At 45.8% G+C, this 19,883-nt stretch overlaps 1 protein-coding gene across 3 annotated transcripts in view; it reads right to left on the reverse strand.

Moving 5' to 3' along the window:
- Positions 1-440: 440 nt before the first annotated feature.
- DEPTOR (DEP domain containing MTOR interacting protein) overlaps positions 441-19,883 on the reverse strand; it is a 115,966-nt gene continuing 96,523 nt past the window's right edge. For 2 of the 3 annotated variants that reach the window (XM_084848882.1, XM_084848883.1), the window contains one exon: positions 447-5,377. In XM_084848882.1, the coding sequence (XP_084705008.1) occupies positions 5,249-5,377 (129 nt within the window). In that variant the 3' untranslated portion in view covers positions 447-5,248. Of the gene's footprint in view, positions 5,378-19,883 lie in introns of all 3 variants that reach the window. The other variant, XM_084848881.1, reaches the window with a different exon arrangement.

The raw sequence follows: 19,883 nt of genomic DNA on the forward strand, positions 1-19,883 counted from the left end.
CATAAAAGAGATCCTTGCTTCTGTCCTTGCTTGGGTGAGTGTAAGTCAGTGGGTGGAATCAATGCAACTTTTCCCTTGAGTTTGTTGCAAAATATGGGCTTTGTTAAAAATTAATTGACAATCAGGGTCATATATCAATGTGGAATTTTATCTACTCTTTGTATGTAGACTTTACACACACAATAAAGTTCCCTTGTGAGTGAAGGTGGAGAATGTCAATATGGTATCACTTTCTTTCCTATGTTCATAGAGTTCATAGAATCATAGGGTTGGATGGGGCCTACAAGACCATTGAGACCAACCCCCTAATCTCGTCTGATCTCGGAAGCTAAGCAGGGTCAGCCCTGGTTCGTACTTGGATGGGAGACCGCCTGGGAATCAGGCGTCCTGCATTGAGCAGGGGGTTGGACTCGATGGTGTCCATGAATACCTTGGGTTTTAAAAAACAAGTTTATTTTAAAAACTTGAATAACATATATAAATTGAACAGTTCCAGAATACTTCTGCTATGAATAGCTTATACAGTCTTGTGGAAAACGTATAATGTATACATTCAAAACAATTTATGGCACACCTGCCCTCATGGGAGTGAGAAGTAACAATGCTGACGTAAATATTCACTCATATTGGAAATCCATCAAGTTCCCCACATAACTCAAAGCCATCCTTTCAAACATGCATTTTTCAAACAGGTATACATTTAACTAAACTCACATTCGAAAGGGTCAAGTACAAGTGGCAATTTTTTTAATATTGCTATTAAGAATGTGCTGCCAGATGCCAAATTGCCTCCTTCCCCCACCTGCCAGAAACTGGTTTTACAAATTATGATTTTGATATTCGAATCTAGCAGGTTCATGACCTGTGGATGTGAATTTCAATTTAGGCTGAAAACAGGCAATCGTTCCTAGGGCGCAATCCTATGTATGTTTAGACAGAAAGAAGTCCTACAACTGCATGGCTGGCTAGCTAGGGCATTCTGGGAATTGTAGGAGTTTTTTCTGTCTAAACATGCATAAGATTGGACCCTAAGAGACCAAAAACTGGTTTGAGAGAAGCTTCACTTCCCATGGCATATGCATGCTCCTTCCCCCCCCCCCGCCCACTACTGTCACTGGTCAAACAGGTTTTGCAGGCTTTGGAACCAATTCAGAACTGCAAAACCTGTTCACCAATGTGGTGGCAATGGGAGGAGTGTACACATCATGAGGAATAACCACTTTTTCAAACCAACTCTCTGGGGAAAAAAATCTATTGTCTTTATTCTAGCTTTATTTTATTAGATCAGATGTAAAATAGACTTCAGGGTTTATTCAACCTCTTTCCAAACAATGGTTCTGATGAAATTCTTCAAGAAGTAAAAGTGGAGTTTTTAAAAGCAAATTTGTATTCAACAGTGTCAGATGGCCATTTTAATGAGTTATGTCTGCAGCTTCCTCTAGTTTTAGCATTTTGAAAACGCTGCTAAACAAGGCTTCAGCAGATCCATTCATCTCGCTCAAACTGTGCAAAAGGCTCTTTTGAGATGCAGAATGTCAGACTGCTATTTAACTTTACAGTATTAAAGCCATACTTTTCAAAAATGTTTTCACTTATTTTAATAGCAAGGCTGTGAAAACTTTATGTTAAAGGGCTTGCGTGAAAGAGGACTAAACTTCAACCCAAAATGCACACTTCAACCCAATATGCACACTTAGGGTGCTTCCAGATGAGTTACTGGATCCAGATTTAGTTGTACTTAGAGCAGACCCATTGAAATCAATGGGACTTAAGTCCCACCAATTTCAATGGGTCTACTCCAAGTATGACTAAATCTGGATGCAACAAAAGGCCTCGCCACACTCACAGTATTTTACAGGAGGTCCAGATGACACTGTCTTCCATTTGTAGCCCTCCCATGTTTTCCAATCACTACTTCCATCTTTTTTCTTACCAGAAAAAAACCCATTAACGAAAGAAAGATGCCAGTGCTGCAGAATGCCTTTTGAATATTAGGGCTAAGATCCTTCTGTCTGGCAGCACCCTTAGTTACTATGCAAGTCTGAAGGATTTTTACATTCATCACAGCTATCCTGGGAGGATGGTCAGTATTATTTCAGTGTTTTTGTGACATCAAGACTGAGATATTATTTTATGACATTTGTGTCTGGCTGTTCCTCCAGAGCTCAGGATAACACTGCCATTTTATCCTTGCAGCAGTGCTGTCTCCAGTTTTTTTAGGGCCCTTGGGCAAGACATTCTCCATAGGATCCCTCCCTCAAGAAGTCTACTTTCTCACTGCCTTTGTCACCAGCTGCTATCGCTCCTCCTCCTCTTTCTCATCATTGCTACCACTTCCTTGCTTGACAGGCAGAGAGCCAGGGAGCAAGTAGGCTGTGGCATCTACTGCTCCTCCTCGTCACTAATACCACTCTCTGGGCCAGAGTGAGAGGCAAAGGAACAAGGAGGTTGCAGTGGAGAAGAGGAGAAGCAACCCCAGGAGACTCTTGTCAGTGGGCCCCTGCTGGAGAATGGGCCCTTGGCAGGTGCCCAACCATGATGTCAGGGTGGAAACTGAGCCCATAGAGCCCCAGAGCAGTTCTGATTCTGAGGAGGAACAGCAATCCGTGGGAGAGGAGCTCACTCATCTCTCACAAGCACAGCAGCTGGCAGAGATTCCTCCTGCCAGCATTCCTGGGAGAGATAGTGACCCTGACAGCGAGAGAGCGCTGGAGGGGGGCTTGCTGGACGCTTGGCGCAGATGCAGGGAGCGACGACATATGGAGGGCGCCGAAAGGAGGCGCTCTGCTCATTTGGCGCTCAAACAACGGTCGCGTCCCGAGGACCCAAGGGAAAGAGGGAGGATCTCTCGCTAGCCCATAAGTTCAGAGTCTTCCTGTGGTTCTCCTTCAAACGAGGACCAACTGCCTTACTTGGAGCTTAGGCTACTCTGCTATCTTTCCCCAGTGCTGTTCCTTGCTTAGTCGCTAGTGATTAGTATCTGAAAGAGTCATAAAGGAATAAAGCCTTGGAAAGAATCCTCGTCGTCTGTGTCCTGAGTTGGCTATTGGAAGGGACTGCAAGAGGCAGCTAGGGCGCTCCTGACACATACCTACCCTTGATGCTGGCCCTGCTCACAAGAACTCACCAGGTCACCAGGTTGGGTAAGGCCACCTCAGAGCTGGGAGTAGGCACTCTGGGGTCCTCCAGTTGTTTTGGACTATAATTCCCATAATCCCTGGCCACTAGCCATGTCAGATGGTGTCTGGGTTGCCTCTCAGCACATAGAGTGGCAGAGCAGTTCAGATTCTGAGGAAGAGCTGCAAAACATGGAGGAGGAACTTTCCTAGGCTTCAGAAGCACAGTTGGACAGAAAGGACCCCCCTTCTCACATCCCTGTGATAGGTAACGAACAGGGGGAAGCGGGGGAAAGAGAACCTGAACTCTTAGACACCAGGTGCAGATGCAGACACAAGCGGGAGATGGCAGGGGCAGAGCTTAGGTGGTCTGCCCGATTGGCTTGGCGTCAACAGCTGCGTCTAGAGGTGTCACAGGAGAGAGCGAGATCTTCCCTGCCCACCCCTTAAGTTAGGATAGTTTGCCGCCTTTTCCCAAACGGTGGCCAACTTTCATAGCTTCACTTTGAACTCCTTGAAGGCTTTTCCTTTGTAGTCTGGGAGTCACTAGCAATTTGCATCTGTATACCTCATTAGAGTAAATGGATTAAAGCTGTGGAATAAAAGCCTCTTGTCTATGTTTTGATTTGGCTTTTGGAGTTCTCAGCAGGGCAAAAAGGGAACCCTGGCAGATGGGGCTTATGGGACATGTAGTCCAAAACATCTGGAGGGCACCAGGTTTCCTACCCTTGCACTAGACCATACTGAGGTTCAAGCTATCATTTTAATGAGTTGTACAATGCAATCCTATAATGTTTATTTGGAAGTAAGCCCTATTGAGTTCACTGGGATATACTCCCGAGTAAGCGTGTATAGGACTAAAGCCTAAGTCACCTTGAAAGCAAATCCACGGGGATGTTTTGGAATCTACATTGGGAGAGTTACGGGTAATTAATATTTGGGCGTACAACAGTATCTAACTTGGTTGCTGGTAATCCAGGGATATTACTTTACCACTGTCCGTTTCCAAAGGTCACACTTTTAAATCAAACCTCTTGGTAGCCCACACTTCCACAGTGGCATTCAGTAAGTGAAAATATCTCAGCATTCTTTTTCTTTTCTTTTTTAAAGTAAAGTTTCTAGCCCTTATGGCTGTGAAGCTAAGCTTGGTCAACACTTGGTAAAACCTTAGAAGCTGGAGGGAGACCAAGGTCCAACAAGAACAGATGTGGAAGATCCTTGATCAGTTCACTGATGTTTCTTTTTTCTAATAAAAAAAGAAGCAGCTATGGCGAGCCCTGGATAGAATTGGAGTTAGAGAACTGGAGCAGCAATTGGGGTATTTTTAAAAACTTGTTCCACGTGCTGTTTTCCTGACCTAAACACCCCCAATGCTATTTGTCCCACTGGGAAAAATATACAGGCATCCTTATATATATTTTTTCCTATCAGGGCAAACAGTAGTGGGAGGAACGAGGAAGTGGAGTTGAAGGAATTGAGATATCTCATATCTTGCCTAGTTTGGCCCCTAGCAGGATTACCGTCAGAGTTGCAGTAGGACTTCAGTACTTGGTAACGCTTCTTTTTCATCGGTATAGCTAGCAGAATCAGTTGTACACTTATTAATTTGCTTAACTTATTCAGGAGCTCTTCTTGGTACAAAGTTTGATTAGCATAAGCAGCCATGCTTTTAAAATACAACTACCCACAGCGGTACATCTGGAGTGCAGCGCTGCCAGGTCCCAAAATGAAAGCTGTTCGGACGTGCTTTAAGTCTGCGCTATCACGAAATTGAAATGATGAATTAAGAGAGGAGCAATGCAGCATTTGGAGAATGGTGACAGCTGATGTTGGGATCACACCCATCTGCAATGCAGATCACCTGAGCTTGCCACGCCCCTGATATGCCACTGACCCATAGCATAGTGCAAGCCAGCTTGCTGCATCTGTTCTGTACTTTGGCTCACCTATGCGTAGACATGGTTTTAGAGCGTATCGATCAAAATATTGATTATTATTAAAGAGGGGCAGGAAAGCACTTCGAAGGCTAAATCAGTGTCACAGACGAGGGGTGTTCTTATCTCCTTTATGACTTGGCTCCCATTTGTGAAGAGGCTGAGCACATGGCAGGACCAGCATACCGAGTGTCCTTCTTAGAGCTCTATTTCCTCCATCACTTCTATGACGATGGTTCGAGGGCCAGTCAAGATGAGATTGCTCACTGTCCTGTAGTCTGCATGGAGAACATTGAGCCCATTCACGGAAATCACAAACTGGCAGACCTAAGAGGAGGGGAAAGAGGTAATGTGACTCAGTTAAGAACATAAGAAGAGCCATGCAGAGTCAAACCAAAATCAAGTCCAGCTTTCTGATTGCACAGAGGCCAGCCAGATGCCTCTGGGAAAGCCCACAAGCAGGAGAGGAGTGCCCTCCCTGCTAGTGTTCCCCAGCAAAGGGTAAAATTCACGTTTCTCAAGGAAGGCACAACATCCTGTTCTAAGGTCTGATGTAAAACCCGGTCCAAAACACTTGAGAAACCACATCAGCGAAGCCTGTTTTAATATTAAAATACCAAGAGACCATTTGCAGTTTTCAAGTGAACTATTAACATTTGAGTATTGTCTCTTAATAATAAACACTTCTAACAAGGATGCTTTGAAATTTAACAAGTACAATGTGCTAAGCTTGAGAGAGATGGTTTATGATGCCAGTAAAACTAAACCAAAAAGGGCTAGGAATGTGGAAGCCCTTGGCAAGGGTAAGGCAGGATTGCAACACTCAACTGGAACAACCCCAACCCACTTCTAAATTTTATAGAGCTCTGCAGCAAGTCTTAACCAATACTGGTGAGCCGAGCAATCATCACCAGTGTCAGCAAGGACTAAAGGAGGAGGGTTTTTCAAGTTTTTGTGTAATAGGAATAAAATCTGACACACTCCCTTTATAATTCAGCAGAATCAAGATTGTCCTAGGGAAGTACTTGCTAAGATGTTGCTTGTGGAAGCTGAATAAACTTCCAGAAACCTGCTGGTGACTGGAGAGTATATGCAGAGAGGCAGCAATTTTCACTCCTTTAGCTATTCCACCTGATTATAACAATATAAGAACTGCTGGATTTGGGCTGGGTGGGGTGTACTTCCTGGGAGGAACCAGGAAGTAATTGAGGGCAACACCCACTGCTTCTGGCATAAGGAGAGAGAGGCCACAGGGATGAGATAAGCAGAGAGTCCTTGCCATATGCTGACCAGGGGCCCGATCTACATTGCGTCTGCTAGCGCATCGAATTTGGTAGACAGGCGAGGTAAATGCCATCACATTAAAACGTGGTTATCCACACTCACCCTGTTTCCCCATTGCAGTACTTCCTCGAATGCACAAGCACAGTTCACACTCGAGCACTGTGCTGTTTTCTTGCTCTTAAAGACAGCGGCTCTTGTTGGAGGAGCAGAAACTCTTCCTGTTTCTGCTGATTCCCCACCCACTGTTCCTCTCTTCCTCTATCCCTGTGTGTGTGTAGGGATTGCACGAGCATCCTGTTGGGGCTTGAAGCCCTGCAAGAATTTACCACTCCGCCCCCCCCCTTGCACAGCAGTTCCCTCAGCAAGAAGAGAGGAAGAAGGCAGCACCTCTCATCCTCCCCCCATCATTGCTACAACGGCAGTAGCGCAGGAGAGGCTGGTCATTTTCCGCATGTTTTCCTGGCCTTAGGGAAAACAACCAGCTTGTTCCTTGCCGCCACTGCTGTAGCAGGTGGGGGTGGAGGGAAGAAGGAGGCACCTATCCTCTTCTCCCCCACACACCTGCTGGAGGCCAGGGCGAGAGGCTGGGGGGGGGTCTGCCGATGCTCTTTTCCCTGCGCCAGCTCTTGACAGCCAGTGCAAGGAAGAGGGGCAGCGGCGGTGGCACCCAGCGCTCACGTGGGGGGGGGGGGCTGCTAGCATCTTCAAAGCTTCAAAGCTTCGCATCTTCGAAGACCACCTTGTGTTTGTCCCTCGCTCCTGAGATGACATTAAAATTGTCCACGGACAATTTTATCGATGTTAGTATGTGGACACCGAGGACCGTCTGCCTGGATATGTGTGTGTTTTTCTTTCCGTGCAGCAAGCATGGATGGGGCTGTGAAAACATTTACGCTTGCCCAGGCAAGTTTGTGGAGCAATCGGGCTGGAAAAGCTACGATTCTTCGAAGATTCACTTCTTGGAAGATTTGACGATAACACCTTAATTGAAAAACAACAACCCGAAGTGGGGGATAGAAGGGGGTAAAACTTAGTCTCATTTGAAGGGATAGAACAACCCCCTGCTCAGTGCAGGAAGCCTGATTCCCAGGCAGTTGCCCATCCAACTACTGACCCTGCTGAACTTCCGAGATCAGACAAGCATGCACACATCCAGCCCTTTGCTTGTTGGTGAGGAAACGTTGAGTGCTGAGGAAGCTATGCAATCAGTAGCTGGAAGACGACATGGGGCCATCAAGAGCTGTGATTGGACAGGAGGGAAAAACAAACGGCGCCGTATATGGACAGGCATGGGAGGGGACTATGACCAGATATGGTAACCAACGCGGAAAATCAGAGCACATTAAGAGGAAATACCGGGATATCAGGGTATTGAAAGTGGTAGCAGAGAAGCGGGAAATTCCAGTTCCAATTCGAGGCGGGTACTGCATAGTGTGAAAGACAGGTGGTGAAACCTCAATGGAAGTGAAAAAAAACCGTAAGTGTAGATCAGTCCCAGGGCAGAGACAGATCAGAGGATAGTCCAGGGGAATGCAGAAGCGACTGCAGCAAGGACACACACTGAGTCTAGAGGGGAGCAGAATAAAGAATGGCAACTGAAGGATGTCATCACTAAATCCAGACACGCTCAAAATGGCCGAGTTATTAAGAGACCTGCACACCTGAAAGACTATGTGTAAATTTCCTGTTTATTATTATTATGTTTTTATTTCTCAGAAGAGAAGGGATGTAACAATGTGAAAGAATTGCTGGGTCGCACTTCCTGGGAGGCACCAAAGAAGTGGTTGAGAGTAACACCCACCATTTCTGGCCTGAGGAGAGAAAAGCCACAGCCTGACAGAGCTCTATGGAAAGGACTTTGTTTAAATAAAACTTAAGTTTGTTTGAGTCTGGGGTGCAGTCTACCAGCTGTGAAACAGTGATTTGAAATGGCTTTACAAAAACCTCAAGGCCAACAAAAATATATATTTTAAAAATCTCTTCCTCCTAGCACCCTAGAGTTGTCACCTTGCAATCTGGGATGCTATGTATCCCTTCAAAAGTTACAGAACTGCAGTTTCTGAAATGAGAGGGGAAGCAGGGCCATTCTGTTAGTCCTGCTGAAAAACTATTTAATTTTTTCCTCTTCCCTTCCCATCCCTTTTTTTCTTGTGTGTCATGTCTGTTTCTATTGTAAGCCTGTGGGCATCAACTATCTTGTTTTACTGGTTGGATGTAAGTCAATCCAGGAGCCTTTTTGGCTATCAAATAGGATAAAAATACTTTAAAGTAATAAATAATTATCCTACCCTGTTCCTCCATTGATCCTCTTGCCCACTATCTTACCCTACCTGGTATGTGATAGAGTTAGTGTACTGCTTGTACAGCGGCGGGAGAAGGCCTGGATCAATGGAGATACAGGGAAGGCAACACTGTGGTTGCATCTCACACACACACACACACACACACACACATGGCCCCAGGCTTGTAAATTTTAAAGGACAATGCAACATCTCTGGGCAGCAATCTGGCAACCCGCCCCTGCCTCTAAAGAGATTCCATTACATTGTGTCCTAAAATGTAGTAGAAGCTGCTTGAAGACAGAGCAGGGTTGTGAGACCTGCAAACCAGATATGTTGTTAAAACCCTTTAAACCTTTTCAGAAAAGTGGCCCTATATATGACTTTGCAAATTCCTTTGGAACAGATAAATGTGTATGGTACCCAGATAAAACAGAGGACAGGGTTTCAATGCTTTTAAAAGCTGCATAGGAGTTCCAACAGGTGCAGCTTTCTTACCTGCCAAAGTTTGAGCTTCTGTGCAACAATTAAAGGCACAAGAGCCCTATGCTTCTTTTCACATGGCTACTCTATCAACATTAGCAATTTCTTGTCTGAATCATCCTAATTTATACATTGACAGGTGTACAGCTTTGGGTTGCCCCTTCCTGTAAAGTTCTCAAATTACTTGACTGCACATTTGAGTGAATGTTCTGCTTCCAGTACAGAAGATAAGCTTGCCAAGGTACTGGGCCAGGAGATCTTCAAAAGATGCCCCCTGTTCTTAAGAATACTTCCTGTATTATCGTATGGACCAAAGAAGGGAGATCAAAATTTGCTAAGGCCTTACAAAATTAGCTAAATTTACCTCCATCGCTTTTCTTTCCCAGTCTGTGTAATCTCTCACTTGAGACCTTTTTCAATAAGCAAAGGTCTAACACCTAAAGGGCAGCGTTGAGTGCCATTTTTCGTGGTGGAAAGGTGGTATACAAATCAACTAAATAGTTTACAGAGAGCTTTTAATTAATTCAGTCTACAGTGTCCATTTTGAGACTGAGTCTAAAACTGCAGCAGGCTTCGCAACCACAATGTCTAGCCTATTTATTATATTTTTATTTTTCTGCTTGTTCCCTTGCTTTTTGTATCACCTAGCCAGATGTAGAGTTCTCAAAAGCTTCCACAATCTTTTGTGGCAATCTGTTTGGTCCTAATAAAGGTATTGAGCAATTGTGAATTTGGAATTCTCCCCGCCTTGTCATGGATGGATTTTTTTCCTCATTGATCAGTGTGGCTATCTTTGTTTTTTATCTGTAGATGTATGTATCTTTTGCTCCCCTTTTTGTTTAACATCTGTAGATGTACATATCTTTTGCTCCCCTTTTTGTTTAACATTTGTCCACAGGAAGAGTCCTTCTCTGCACAGCACATTTAACTGTGTGTATGTGTATGAATATGTCTAGCTAACATGCAATTGGCTAAAGAGTGGGCGGTGTGGGTGCAGGCAACAATCCAGCTCTTGCATAAACAAAAGATTACATCTCCAGAGAATCAACATTCTCTTCCAATCTTTAGAAGCTCAAAGCCTGCCTAGCATCTTGTTAGAAACTTTCTGAAAAATGTTTACTAGAAGCTAAGGTTCAGTTTGAAGAGGTGAGAAAAACAACATTTTCATGGAATGGCAAACACTCCTGTATTATACTTCTTCTACCTGGCAGTGCTGTCTTTGTTCAGATAAAACCATCATTAATTCTAGCAAGCTAATGGGATTCCTCTGAAACCCAGCAGCTGTTTGAAACCTGAACTACTTCATACTACATGTACTCCTCAGCTTGTCTTGGGGGGTCAGTTGTCCTGTGGTGTTTCAGCTCCCTCTGACTTTTCTCTTTTAAACATTTTTGTAATTTTCTAAGTGATTAGGGGTCCATCCAATTTACCCCTATTGGAATGAATGGGCGAGTGAAACTTGACCAAACACCTAAGCAAACTGGGGCCTATTCTATTACCAACAACTTCTCAAAATAGGATGGGGAAAATAACATTTGATCTATGTTATAAATTCAATGTTTGTGTGGTTATAACACTTCACGAGCACTGGATTAGATTTCTTCCTGGGGGCATCTCTACACCAGCCTAAAATCCTGCATTTAAATAGGGCTTTCTGCTTCCGTTTTAAATACAGGATCACTATGACTGCCTTTCTCATCTGCTTCCCTTTCCCCCTCCTTCTCCCTGTATCTGCATCTTCCATTATCTGTCATTGATCTCGCGCCTCTTCTTGCTGCTTTAACTCTTTTGAGGGAGGAAACTGAAGCGGAACACAACGGGGTAATTTGATAGCTCATTATCTGCGATCTAATTAAAAATGGAACAAAAGGCAATTAGTACAGGAGACGCCTTGAATGATCATGGCGTGGTGTAAAGAGCCCGCAAACTTTCGTGAATGAGCAATCTCAATAGCAGGATAAAAGCTCAGTATGAAGGAGCCCTGGTTTTGGATCTTTTCCCCGATACATTCCTATGTATACAAACCCTTCCACCACCCCACCACCCCTACACACACACCGTTACAAAGCACTGGAGGGGACTGTTGGACCCCAGGAGTAAATTTTACCCTAGGGGATAGATTCTGCTCCTCCACCTTGGCTTTATCTTGACACAGGAGTTAACCCCCTCATAGTGCAAACTTGAAACAATCATTTTTTATTTGTAATGTTCTTTACAAAAAAACAACCCCACCTTATTAGGCTATTGGGGTACACTGGATCCCATCCATTATTTCCTATGAGCCAAGGCATTGTGTGTGTGCATCTTTGTTTTGGTTTCTATTCTGTTGTGAGCCCAGTATCTGTCTTATACATACCTTCTGTTTTCTGTTCCAGGGCTCCCTGTTACATTTTATAAGACAGCAATCCTATGGCCACTAGACACTGTCTAGACGGCCATAGGATTTTTCAGTTTCTGGAAACGAAGGTTGTCCAACCTCGGTTTCCAGAAACCGCGCTCCCTGCGCCTGTGTAGCTGACATAGTTCTTTCCATGCTGCTGCTGTCTCCGCGCTCATAAATGGAGTGTGGAGAGGGTAAAAAGGGGGTGTTCCTGGGGGTGGGGAGGAGACCACAGAAGCTGCTGTAGGCTGCTTCCTATCAGGTCTCCGGGCCCCGTCCATCCCCCTCCCCGAAGCTGCAGCTAGACAGGCGAAAGCATGGATCCCCTCCATGCTCTGTCCGCCCTGCACGGGATCAGCAGGTAGGACGCTGTTGTCTAGGATTGCACCCTAAGTGTACATTGTGGGGTCCAATATACTGCAATAGCTTTTGTGTGAGACTATTTTTTTTTTAAATGAAATTTACTTTAGTCTGCAATCCTGTGTATGTTTAGACGGAAAAACGTCCTACAACTGCCAGCATTCCCCATTCTGATGCTCGAGTTGTGAGACTTTTTTCCATCTAAACATGCATAGGATTGCACCCTTAATGTAATGTAATTGTAAACAGCCGTGAGAATATTTACCAGCTGGGTGGTAATTGGAATAATCTTGAAAGCAATCATTAACTTTATTTCCAGCTAGAACTCTTAATAGCAGATTGATACTGTGCAAAAAAAAAAAACACACACCACACCATGGTGTGCAAGGGTTACTTAAGAATTATGTTTTAGTAAAAAGACAGATGAGATGAGAGCCTGTTTGCAAGTACGAAAACTGTTTAGAACTAAAATATCTACAGTTTTCATCCATTGAATTCAGCTAGTTTGCATACTAGCTGGTCCAGAAAAAGAACAGGATCCAAAAAGCATGGAATGGGTGTACACAGGACAGAGCTGCATGCACAACCAGAACCTGGCTTTCTCATTTTTCCTGTTGCAACCGTTGCTGCTGTCAAAGAGACAAAGCACTGTTCTATACTGAATACTGCAGCAAAAGCAGAAAGAAATGTCTCCCTTCTTTGGTTCCTAGATAACATTTTTCTTTCCTGTGATTTTTATCAAGGTTACAAGTAAGGCCTTCATGATTGTGAAAGAGCGCTATTGCACTCTCTATTGGCCCCAGGAGCGTAGCCAAGTCATTTATAGTGTTAGAGGGACCTAGAGATCCATTGTTGTTGTTGTTGTTCAGTCGTTCAGTCGTGTCCGACTCTTCGTGACCCCATGGACCATAGCACGCCAGGCCTTCCTGTCCTGCACTCTCTCCCGGAGCGTGCTCAAGTTCATATTCATTGCATCGGTGATGCTATCTAGCCATCTCATCCTCTGCCGTCCCCTTCTCCTTTTGCCTTCAGTCTTTCCCAGCATCAGGGTCTTTTCCAGGGAGTTTTCTCTTCGCATTAGGTGGCCAAAATATTGGAGCTTCAGCTTCATTATCTGTCCTTCCAATGAGCACTCAGGGCTGATTTCCTTTAGGATGGACTGATTTGACCTCCTTGCAGTCCAGGGGACTCGTAACAGTCTTCTCCAGCACCACAGTTCGAAAGCATCAATTCTTCGGCGCTCAGCCTTCCTTATAGTCCAGCTCTCACAGCCATACATTACTACTGGGAAAACCATAGCTTTGATTAGACGGACCTTTGTCGGCAAGGTGATGTCTCTGCTTCTTACTATGCTGTCTAGGTTTGCCATAGCTTTCCTCCCAAGGAGCAAGCGTCTTTTAATTTCATGGCTACAGTCACCGTCTGCGGTGATCTTGGAGCCCAAGAAAGTAAAATCTGTCACTGCTTCCATTTCTTCCCCTTCTATATGCCAGGAAGTGATGGGGCCAGATGACATGATCTTAGTTTTTTTAATGTTGAGTTTCAAACCAGCTTTTGCACTCTCCTCTTTCACCCTCAACAAGAGGCTCTTCAGATCCTCTTCGCTTTCTGCCATTAGGGTGGTATCGTCTGCATATCGGAGGTTGTTGATAATTCTCCCGGCAATCTTAATTCCGACCTCTGATTCATCCAACTCGGCATTTCTCATGATGTACTCTGCATATAAGTTAAATAAGCAGGGTGACAATATGCAGCCTTGTCGTACTCCTTTCCCAATTTTGAACCACTCGGTTGTTCCATTTCTGGTTCTTACTGTTGCTTCTTGACCCTCGTACAGGTTTCTCAGGAGACAGGTAAGGTGGTCTGGTACTCCCATCACTTTAAGAATTTGCCACAGTTTGTTGTGATCCACACAATCAAAGGCTTTAGCGTAGTCAATGAAGCAGAAATAGACGTTTTTCTGGAATTCTCTTGCTTTCTCCATGATGCAGCGAATGTTGGCGATTTGATCTCTAGTTCCTCTGCCTCTTCGAAACCCAGCTTGTACTTCCGGTAGTTCTCGGTTCGCATACTGCTGAAGCCTAGCTTGTAGGATTTTGAGCATCACCTTGCTGGCATGTGAAATGAGCGCAATTGTGCGGTAGTTTGAACACTCTTTGGCGTTGCCCTTCTTTGGGATTGGAATGTAAACTGACCTTTTCCAGTCTTGTGGCCACTGTTGAGTGTTCCAGATTTGTTGGCATATTGAATGCAGCACTTTAACAGCATCATCTTTTAGGATTTTAAATAGCTCGGCTGGAATACTGTCATCTCCGCTAGCTTTGTTGTTACTAATGCTTCCTAAGGCCCACTTGACTTCACTCTCTAGGATGTCTGCTTAAGTTCATTATTGGTGCAATTCCCATGCTAGTAAGCCTCTGAGCATGTGCAGTTGAGTCAAAAGGCCAATAACAGCCTTCTTGGTGCATTCCTTGCTAATGAGGAGAGTCTTTATCTCTGATGCACCTGGGAAGCAGAGTTTGTTTACTGTAAAGCTACAGGTGGCTGTGCTGAGAACTAGTGCTGTTAGTCCATGCTGGGAATGCCCGCTAGGCATTTCCCGCTTGCTGCTGTTATGCTGCTTATTGCTAACATGTATTGTACAAAACCCGTTTGACCCAATGGCTCGGGGTTCAGAGAAGCTGTCTGATCCAACCATTGGGTATGCCTGTGTGCTGTAAGTTACCCAATAAAGTACTCCTTGTAAGTAAACTGAGTCTGATTTATCACTATCTTGGCACCTCTAAATTAAGAGTTCAGAGCCTATGGCCAGGGCAATACACACTCATGTCCTGCTTATGGGCTTATGCCACTCTCTGCGTGCTCACTGGCTCTCTGCATGTCAAGCAAGCAAGTGGTAGCAATGATGAGAAAGAGGAGGAGGAGCAAGGGTAGGGGTGTACGAACCCCACTTACCAGTCCGCTCCAGGGTCCGCTGCGGGGGGAAGGCGATCCGTCCCTCCCCCTGGAATCCTCCCCGGCCAGTTCTGCTCCCTGGCCGGTTCTGCTCCGCAGCGAGTCCGCGGAGCCGCCGGCTGGGGCTGTCCGCAGCCGGACTTCCATCCACTGCCGGGCTGCGGCTGCAAATGGCGTCCGGCGTAGGGGACGCCATTTGCGTCCCTGCCCTATGCCATGATTGGCTATGTAAATATTTACGTAGCCTATCACAGCAAAGAGCAGGGACACAAATGGTGTAGCGGACGCCACTTGTGTCCCTGCTCTTTTTGTGATTGGCTACGTAAATATTTACGTAGCCAATCACGGCACAGGGCAGGGATGCAAATGGCGTTCGCTACGCCGGATGCCATTTGCGGCTGCGGAATGAAGATGACGAACCTGGACCGGCCAGCGCCAGGTAGGGTCTGTCCCGACCGTAGTTCCCAGGGTGGCGGGGGGGGGGGGATTCGAAAGAATCCGGCGTCACTGGAGTCCGTGGTGGATTTCCCTAAGCAAGGGCAGCTGGTGGCAATGGTGATGTCAGGGTGGACACTGAGCCCATAGAATCCCAGAGTAGTTCTGATTCTGAGGTGGAGCAGCCGCTCCTGGGAGGGGAGCATGCTCATCCTTCCCAGGGCTAACAGCTGGCAGAGATTCCTCCCACCATCGTTCTTGACATAGATAGCAGTCCCGGGAGTGAGAGAGCGTGGAAAGAAGACTTGCTGGACGCGCGGCGCCGACGCAGGGAGCGGCGCCAAATGGAGGGCGTGGAAAGGAGGCTTAGTGCCCAGTTGGCGCGCAAACAACGGTTGCACCCAGAGGATCCAAGAGAAAAGGGGAGGGACTCTCCCTAGCCCATAAGTTCAGGGTCTGCCAGTGATTCTCCTTCAAACGGGGACCAACTGTTCCAACTTAGGGCATAGGTACTCTGCTGCTCATAGCTAGTTGCTGATAGTAGAGTTGTTAAGTTGTAAAAAAGGAATAAAGCTTTGAAAAGAATCCCTTTGTCTGTGTCTGGACTTGGCTACTGGATTAGACTGAAAGAGGCCGCCAAGGAGCCCTTGACAGGCAGGGAGAAAGGAAACTCACTGAGGGGGAGGGCCTAGTGAGGGTGTCTTGCCCAAGGGCCTTCAAAAGCCTGGAGCCTGCACTGCCCCAAGATCTTGTTCATAGTTTATCACCATCTCTTCAGATCCCCTCAATGTATGAGGCACATCATCTTCATCATCATCATCTTCATCATTATTTCTATGCCACCCAATAGCCAAGGCTCTCTGGGCAGGTCACCATTCATCAAGATGGGGCAAAGAGGAAGAGGCTGTCTCTTAGCTACCCTTATCTGTAGGGGCTTTCAAGGTCAGAAGTCAGCGATCGTTTCAGCACCGCAGGCACATCGGTCTTTTGTGTTTTGGGGCCCAAGGGCACATTTGTCCCATTATTTTTGGGATCCTCTCTTTTCTTGCACCTCCTCTTTATCACTGTCACTATCACCAATATCTCCACAGTGGGAAAAACTGCACCTGTGGATTCGTTGCCTGGCATACAGCTGTTGATGGCAAAGTAGTATTGTCAGGAAATAAAGAGACGGCAACCTGAACTCTAGGATGGCAACAGCAGAGCCAATGAAAAAAGGGGGTTATAACATTATTCATTTCTAGATTTTAAGAAGACATTTCCCAAACATCCAGTGTCTGCATTCTTGGTCCCGTTATCTGAGCAAGAGCTGTTGTCTAAGGGATATTTTAGGTAGCCAACAAATGCTCCAAAAGGGCAAAAGGGCACAGCTGTGCTGTCTGGAAGAGCACTGCAGCTGTAATTGGGCTGCAGCCCAGGCTGGAATTTACAAGCTGAATTAACATACAAGCACAGCACTGTTTCTACGTTGGCAGTCCACACCAAGGCTGCCTTGACCTGTCTGAATGGGTACAGCTGTTGTGGCTCAGAACTTATCCGGACAAACAGGCCTACATGGCCTTGCATCTTGTTTATTCGTAAACTAGGTGCCCTCCCAAGCACACTTTTAACAAAACAGGGGTGTCTTTTTTTTTTAGCATTTTATCCTATTTTGTTGTTGTTTAAAATGAAGGCCAAAAAAAAATAGATCGCTAATGACTGGCAAAAATAAATAAACCTAAAACGGACTTTGTGTCCAATTGTTTTAAGGACACAAACAGGCTAAAAGGATAGGTTAACATGGCTGTTCTACCCTTTCACCATCATCTAGTGCAGGCCCCTGGGTGTGCTCGCCAGACCTTTTTGGAGGCCTTCCTCCTCCTCCTCCCACCTGAGAGTTCCTCCTCCTTTCTCCCTCCCCCATGGCCACGCTCACTTCCTTCTGGTTCCTCCTTCCTCACTAGGGCGGCAGGGGGAGGAAACTGGTATCAACGGTGGCAGGGGGGGAACTGGTATCAACAGTGGCGGAGGGAAGGAGGAGATGAGCATTGGGGTGTGGGGAAGGTGGTGGAAGGTGAGCATGGGGGAGGGGAGGACATTTCAGCTGGGGGAAGGAAGAGGAAGGTGAGCATGGTGGTAGCAGTGGAAAATCTCAGGCAGGAGGAAGAGAAGGAAGGTGAGCAAAAGGAGGAGGAAAGAGAATCCAACAAGAAGGGGGGCACAAAAAAGAGGATCCAACAAAGCAGAGGCAAGAAAAGAGAGGATCCCCAAAATAAATGCCCATGGGACAAATATGCCCTGGTGCCCCACCAAAAATGAAAAATGCCCCCATGGAGCCTAAAATATTGCCTTCCCCTGATCTAGTGTGTCCTATGTAGCATGTGAATATGACTTATAATACAAATGAATAAGTCCGCATACATCACCTTGAGTTCAGTGTAGGAAGAGCAGGATACAACACGGGGGGAGGGGGACTGTAGGGTTTGTAGCCTGTGAAACCGTGGGAATGCAGGGTCCTAATGAGGAGGAGGAGGGGCTGGAAGTAACAGACCCGAGGGTGAGACAGCTCATGAGAAGGAAGGAGCCACGCCAGTCTTGAGGCACTTGAAGACGCTGACAGCCAGAGAGGTGACTCTCTGGAAAGACCCACCTTGAGGGCAGGACTTGGTTAGACTCCTCAGGTTGGGAAGTGATGCCCCCCACACACAGTTTCCCTGCAACTCTCTTTTACACTGCTGAAACCTGAGACAGTTAACTGCAGCTTATGTAGATCCTTATTATGCAAAGCCGGTGATGGATGCTCCTGCTTTCTGCATGTGGATTATGTCTGTAGCCTGAGGCAATGCTGATCTGTCTTTAGTCTGCATAATAAAAAAAATGTATTGACTAGCAATACCACTGGTGTGACTACAAAAGAAGCCAGGAGCTAGGCACCTGGCACAGAGATTCAAGGAGAAACTGCTGGATATACCACAGAAACCTAGATGAGTTAAAGATCTAAAAAGCGAGGGAGAGGGGAGCAGGGAAGAGGTAGTATTCGATTTAGAAAGGAGATGATGCAGGTGGCAGAAGAAGTGTTTAATCCTTCTCCCATCTGCTACTGCATCTGCCTTCCCCTGCCATTTTTCTCTCAGCTGTGGCAAACATGTATCTGGAAATCCCATCCGACAAAAAGGACCTGGGGAAGGGAAGGGAAGGGAAGGGAAGGGAAGGGAAAAGTGGTACCCATCCCCCATAACCTTTTTGATGTTTGGCAGAGACCTGGGTTCCTAGGTCTGGACATTCAGCAAAGGTCCACTTTGGCCTTTCAACCTAGTGGAGAAGTCTTTTTATTAAGATGGCCATGCAGAGCTTTTCTACACAAAGCTATTTACTGTGCAGTCAAGATTCCTTACCCATGGTTGTTTACAGGTTCTTTAGACAATATCATGACCCTCCAGTTGCACTTCTGTTTTTTTCAGAGAACTTTCCTGTTGTTTTTTTTTAGAATGGGGAAAATTGGGTATTATTTCTGAACGTGCTGTTCCTACTCATGTATTTGTCCTGTTCTGCTATAGCACAGCCCCACTTAGAGTTTATGTAGTGGAAAAACAGGAAAGGAAAAGTTCTTTGTATAGAGCTTGGATCTCAATTCTGCAACGAAACTGAAAGTAGGTACAGTGATTAAACGCCTTGTGTAGAAAAGCTCTTTGTTGTTCAGTCGTTAAGTCATGTCCGACTCTTCGTGACCCCATGGACCATAGCACGCCAGGCCTTCCTGTCCTCCGCTCTCTCCTGGAGTGTGCTCAAGTTCATATTCATTGCATCGGTGATGCTATCTAGCCATCTCATCCCCTGCCGTCCCCTTCTCCTTTTGCCTTCAATCTTTCCCAGCATCAGGGTCTTTTCCAGTGACTTTTCTCTTCGCATTAGGTGGCCAAAATATTTGAGCTTCAGCTTCAGTATCTGTCCTTCCAATGAGCACTCAGGGTTGATTTCCTTTAGGATGGACTGATTTGACCTCCTTGCAGTCCAGGGGACTCGTAAGAGTCTTCTCTGGCACCACAGTTCGAAAGCATCAATTCTTCGGCGCTGAGCCTTCCTTATAGTCCAGCTCTCACAGCCATACATTACTACTGGGAAAACCATAGCTTTGATTAGACGGACCTTTGTCGGCAAGGTGATGTCTCTGCTTCTTACTATGCTGTCGAGGTTTGCCATAGCTTTCCGCCCAAGGAGCAAGTGTCTTTTAATTTCATGGCTACAGTCACTGTCTGCGGTGATCTTGGAGCCCAAGAAAGTAAAATCTGTCACTGCTTCCATTTCTTCCCCTTCTATATGCCAGGAAGTGATGGGGCCAGATGCCATGATCTTAGTTTTTTTAATGTTGAGTTTCAAACCAGCTTTTGCACTCTCCACTTTCACCCTCAACAAGAGGCTCTTTAGATCCTCTTCGCTTTCTGACATTAGGGTGGTATCGTCTGCGTATCTGAGGTTGTTGATAATTCTCCTGGCAATCTTAATTCCGACCTGTGATTCATCCAACCCAGCATTTCTCATGATGTACTCTGCATATAAATTAAATAAGCAGGGCGACAATATGCAGCCTTGTCGTACTCCTTTCCCAATTTTGAACCACTCGGTTGTTCCATGTCTGGTTCTTACTGTTGCTTCTTCACCCTCATACAGGTTTCTCAGG

This window comes from Heloderma suspectum, chromosome 4 (assembly GCF_057233095.1).
Source record: "Heloderma suspectum isolate Gila_16-S chromosome 4, 16-S_ref, whole genome shotgun sequence".
NCBI lineage: Eukaryota > Metazoa > Chordata > Lepidosauria > Squamata > Helodermatidae > Heloderma > Heloderma suspectum.